The 5,921-nt window shown below is 40.6% G+C and overlaps 1 protein-coding gene across 1 annotated transcript in view; it reads left to right on the top strand.

Moving 5' to 3' along the window:
• fbrs (fibrosin) overlaps positions 1-4,784 on the top strand; it is a 21,832-nt gene extending 17,048 nt beyond the window's left edge. The window contains exons 17-18 of the mRNA XM_010771167.1: positions 1,453-1,666; positions 4,766-4,784. Coding sequence (XP_010769469.1) covers positions 1,453-1,666; positions 4,766-4,784 — 233 coding nt within the window. The remainder of the gene's footprint in view (positions 1-1,452; positions 1,667-4,765) is intronic.
• Positions 4,785-5,921: the final 1,137 nt, after the last annotated feature.

Raw genomic sequence — 5,921 nt, 5'->3', positions numbered from 1 at the left:
CCCCCCCACCTTTAAGCGGCGGGCTCCAGCAGGAAAAGCTGGAGGCGCGAAAAGAGTGAGCACAGGTAGCCCGCAAAGAGCTAGAAAGTGGAACCGGCAGAGTGGTACGAGAGACAGAACGAGAGCAAGACAGACAGACATTACGAGAGCGAGACAGTTTGTGTAAAGGTGTTAAACGTGCGCTGGGAGCGCACCGTTTAAGTTTGAAAGTTGAAAAGTTTGTGTGTCTGAAACGCTATGTGATACAGTACAGTTTACACAGCACAGTACATGTTCTGTAGCTACTATTGCACTAAATGGTAACACTTGAATACGTTATGCAAATATGCAACTTGTTTGTTGAAATGTTAATAAATGGGAGCTTCCTCAAACAGCCATCTCTTTCCCGACAATCCCCTCTGTGCACGAACCCTTACATATGGTAATTAAACATTAAAACACCTGCGGCTTAAAGTCCAGTGCGGCTTATATATGTACACATCATTCAATTTAGCTGCTGCGGCTTATATTCAGGTGCGCCTTATAGTCCGAAAATTACGGTAGTTTCCCTTTATGATAGTTCATTCACTTATTTGTTTAAGTTTTGCAGTGGCCTCCATAAAGGATTCTACAAAAATTGGCAATCTTTGTAGTAGAATTCCTTGAATTAAAATATCATTTTGGGAATAAAGATCATATATTAATATGGTTATGGTTAACATATAAGGAAAATGTTTTGGAGAATGGGAAAATTGCTGAAACATCAACAATAAAATAATTTATTAATTAAGAAAAACATTATCAAGCATGTATTTCAAATGCAACCAAACGGTTTCTTTTTAAATGTATACAAGCAAACCCACGGTTGGTAAAAAAATAGAAAATATTTAAAAACCTTTGCTGGCTTCATTGTTGCATATTTTTCTTGGAAAATGTCTCTTAAATGCACTGCCTAAAAATGTTCTTAAAATGTACATACAAGCTGCTCATCCTATTATATGAAGTATAAATGTACTTCTGGATATCAGGAGTTAATCAAATAAGAATTAACATACTGTACATCGTATTTATTTGCTTCTATTTTTTGGCCGTTCAATTTACACATTTGTGCCACATTAGGATTTTACGTCGTGCCACGGCCACAAACACAACATGCATGTAGATGTGAACGTTTTACATTATGAGTGAAGATGGAAAGCTTGCAATTTGAAATTGGCTGAAAGCTTTTTTACTTCCGACTCCTTTATTAATCGCAGACTGAAATAAATTCCAATCAATCAACACATTTTCTCCATGCTTTTTTTTTTTTTACTTGAAAGGACAGAGCCTGTTGTAAGCATGCACATTTCATTTCCAGAAGTTTGCAATTGCAGTCTGTAAATATTTTAATTTGAAAGATTGATCGTAGAAAATGGTGTACGTTGCTTCTCTGCTCTTTTTATTTGCCTAACGGGTTTAACTGGTCCGCTGCAGGATCTGTGTTTGGCCCTAAAGATTCACCAGCTAACGTGGTCGGAGGTTTGCCCCCCCCCAACCATCACGACCCATGGAACCGTCTGCACGGGGGCCCGCCTGGGTTCGCACCCGGCCCCAGCTGGGCTAAAGGGCCGGACAAGCGGGACGAGAGGGATCGAGCGAAGGACGTGGAGAGGAGAGACAGCCCTCACATCAAGGACGAAAAGGACAGGTATGTCATGCAGCAGATTTCAATACTGGTTTTAAATATAATTTTTTTGACATGTGGTGGGATGAGTTGGCATTAAGAATCAACCAGTGGCGAGTCGTGACTTTTCTACATAGACCCTTTGACCCCCCCCTTCCCTCGAAAAAAAAGAGTTATTACGTCACAGCGTATACTTCAGCGGAATATCAAAACAGCGGCCCGGGGTGCAAAACGCATCAATGACAGCGACCCTCTACCACACAAAACAACACCATGTATATAAACACCTATCATGACAGGGCACCCACAGCCAAGTAACAATTACAAATGAATGAAGTCGGCACGGCGGCCCACATTGAAAATGACTTAGGCCTACCTTTGATGATCAAATCACTTAAAAGCATGATGAAGCACTTGATGGCAGGGTCATGCAGCTGATCCTTTGTCCCTCCAGTTTATCATTGTAACTCAATCTTGAAAATGACTCNCTCCAAGTGGCGTTCAGCTTGTTTGGTTTCAATGCTCTCTTGCCTGCCTAAGTTCTGAAACTCAGAGGACACCACACTGCGCTTCGTTTCGTCCACCTACCACCGTTATGTGAAGGCCAAGGCGAGATGTATGATTTGATTCATACTTTCTTGATTTGGGGCTTAGTTGCCTGTAAGGCTTGTCATAGCGCTCATCCACTTTTCTTTGAAACTGACGGCTGTGCTTAAAAAAGCTTATCAATTTGGTAGGATTTATGTAACATGTTTGGAAAAGCAGGCAACACGATACACAGTGTGCATGAGCACTATGGTGTTATTACTGATGCTTTGTGTCCACTGCATCTGGTCGTGGGGGCAACGTATATATTTCCATGCTGCTGCATCACCGAGCCCTTGTGTGCACTTAGACCTCTTGCTGTTCCCCTGGTATAGTACAAACAAAACAGCTAGCATTGAGGTCAAATCAAGACACACCATGTGTTTTTTCCTCAACAGAAAACGGACCGTCTTTCATTAGACGGGTAACAGAAGGTGGCTATTACATGCAACAAGCGGGTTAGCCCATAAAAAAAGACGATGGTTTGCCAAGAAAATGAACCACATGGTCGATTGATATTGAGTATAGTCATAAAATGTCCAACTTACTTTATTTTTATAACCCCACCGTGCTCACTGCCTCAGCAGATTTATATTAACAGTGCCACATGGGCTCCTTACAATTAATGGATAAGAACAGATGATTGATTTTGTTGCTTTGTTGCATAAGCGTATGAACAATATCGCTTTAAATTTTGGGGTACACATCTTAAGAGTTGTAGAAGGATAATTCATTGCTCAGCAGTTAAAATACAAACGTGCTGAAGTACATACAGAGAGAATTAATATCAGAATAGGGCGGGATTTTAGTAGCCTACTCTTACAATAACGCTTGGGTTATAAAGTTAGTAGGGAATAGTTATAGCCCGCGAGGTATTTTACCGTATGACAACATGCACGCAGCCAGGAGAGCCTCTGAGCCCCGGGCGGGCCGCACACAGGCGGCCGACCACGCTTAGAGCGCACGGGGCATTTAGTTTGTGGAGTTGGATTCTGAATAGCGTACTCTTAACTTAACCACTTTAACATAATTGTGTCAGCGTAAGCACTTGATGCAACTTTTGCCCACACCATTTTGCGCGAAATAGTCTACATGAGCCCCGGCAGGGCCTGAGTCTAACTTTACAGCGGTATTTGCGCTGGCATGCATTAAATGTCGATTGTTCCGTTTAAACAGTGAATGCCCAAAAAAGTAAATAGCACTGGCCTAGTTAAAAAGCAGAGTAATGAATAACTCCGGTGTGCATGCCTTACTTTGTTTTACGGATGGTTTGAACGAGGATCCAACGCATAACACGTGGTCCAGACTGCCTGTAAGAATCGCCTCCAAAGAGGAACAGGACGTCTCACACAGCTGGTATTCTCGTTTGAGGCGTGCATGGACCGTGACGTTGACCAAAAGCATTTTATGAGAGTTTTCCAAATCGTAGTTTATAAGAAAGTTCATGAAAGTGATGATTAATTCAAGCAATGAATGACTTCTTAAAACATGCTTCTCATTGTTGCCTTTAAGGGTTACTTATTTAAAGTGCAGTATTGAAAAAACTAGATTTAGGGCAAGGTAAATTACATAAAAAAATTGAGTTTTGTTGACTTCACCATCGGAAGCTGTTTTTTACAATGTAGGGTCGCGCCCCCACGGTTTGAAAACCACTTGGTCTAAGCGGGAGGTCAAACCATTAACGTGAGACAAGGTTAGATCACAGCTCTTTGCATTTTCTCAGGTGAACATTGATAAGGTATACTTTATCTATATCCAAAAAACAATTTAATCGTAACAATTTCTACAATGGGTATCACAAACCCAACTTTTGTAAACTTAAAAAATACCTGATGATTCGACAAATCCCTCCCTTTAGCCACAGGGGTGTGTGCAAGTGGGAACAATAAAGAGAATTGTTTGAACATTCCTTAAGCTCGTCTTTTTTAACCTGCTTCTACAACCGGGGCCCCCGATTTACCGGGGGGAAAACGCGTCATCTGCAGGAAAGCAGGTCTGAGGGCATCTTAATATTCAATAAACTTATGAATGTTTGTGAGTAGTTCATGTTCAACGGGAAGGGAAAGCTCAGCTAACTGATCTTTTTCTTTTTTTTTTTTTGTTTCTTTTTTTAAACCACAAAAGCTAGCGATGAGCCTATCGAATTAGCCAACGGGCCCGGAAAAAATGGATAAGGCATTACTGCCACAGAAACTTTCACTCATAACACCCTTAGTTACTTATCGTTAGCTGCACGTCCCAACCCATTGTTTCACAACGTGAGGTGACACAGAATCGAGGGGTACCCTTCAATATCACTCAATTATACTAACTCTCAGAGTTTATAACAAGAACAGACATCAAAACATGTGGCGCTAGGTAGCTAAAAACGCTAACATGGCTTACCTGTGTTGTAGTCTGGTCAAAAGTGGTCTTCAATGGTATTAAAACGATAAAAATGCTGCTGAAGTTAATCCATAGGTTAATCCAATGTGTCTGTGTCCCTTTGAAATGATTTCTGATAATCCATAAGCAATAAACCTGCTTTTCTGTTTCCAGATGTCAGAGCGAAAGATAGGTTCGCTCATGCAAACCTGCATGCGCAAAGCCCCCACCTTTTTTTGTTAACGTATGTGTCTATGTGAAAATTTCCCCTCGATTCTATTGGCTCTAACGGTCAAAAAGAGATGTCAATCAACAAAATCGACCAATGGGTTCCAGAGAAATGGTAAAACTGGCCATTTCCACCCAAATCACCTCAGAGGTGGAGTTTTTTTTGCTAAGCCTCTCTAAAAAGGTAAAATGACACTTGTTTTGCATCAATCTTGATATTGATGCTCAGCGTTAGCATTGTGGTTTTTCTTTTGAAAAAAATAAATAAAATGATCAGTTTTCTTCCCGTTACATGGATATAAAACATTCATAGTTTATTAAATGAACATGCCCTCAGACACTGTTTCCTGCAAGATGTTGGTTAACAGGTTAACTAGGCACTATACTTCCATCACTTGTCTATATGAACAGTACAATACCAGGTCTGCCTTTTGAGAAGAGACTTCCCAAACATGTGCCCTAACACATTGTGGAAAAAAACAAGCACTACTTTGTTTCAAGCTTTCCTCAGGCCTATATTAATAATCTGTAATTTAAGTCTGCCTTTTCACTGGTTTTCCTTTTGTTTCCCTCACTCTGTCGGGCATGTTACATATTTTCAGACTTAGCTTTTGTAAGTCTGAATCCATCTCTTTATCTGTTGATTCTATCACACATTCTTTGCAGAAAATGTGTGTACATAGTGTTAAAAAATAGACGTGCAGTTTTAGGGTAACTGCAGATAACTCTAGTCTCAACAAATGTGTCAGAAATGTAATGGAATTGGTCCTGTGATCCATTTCCAATCCTCTGAGAGGCTCAAGCCTTGTGATCGTAGAGATAATATCTCACTCCGTCTCCACAGAATACCAATGTCATACTTGCCTTTGTCTCTGACTGCAGGACTTCTACATGGATTCATTTGAGTCAAACAACTTTCTGTTGCTCTGAGAAAATTACAAGTTAGGCAAGAAACATTTTGCCGTGTGAGAGACAGGAACCTGAAAGGAAAGACAAAGTCCTGAAATGTATCTGAAAACCCAAAGGTTCTTCCTCTTTGCAAATGTTCTAATGAAACAGGTGTTCCCTTTATCCCGCTGATATGACAGCTGGAAAATGTGTT

Source organism: Notothenia coriiceps, unplaced genomic scaffold, assembly GCF_000735185.1.
Source record: "Notothenia coriiceps isolate Sejong01 unplaced genomic scaffold, NC01 NC01_scaffold00009658, whole genome shotgun sequence".
In the NCBI taxonomy this organism is placed as follows: Eukaryota; Metazoa; Chordata; class Actinopteri; order Perciformes; family Nototheniidae; genus Notothenia; species Notothenia coriiceps.
Note: the sequence above shows the minus strand (reverse complement) of the source record. Positions and strands in the feature narration are given on the sequence as shown.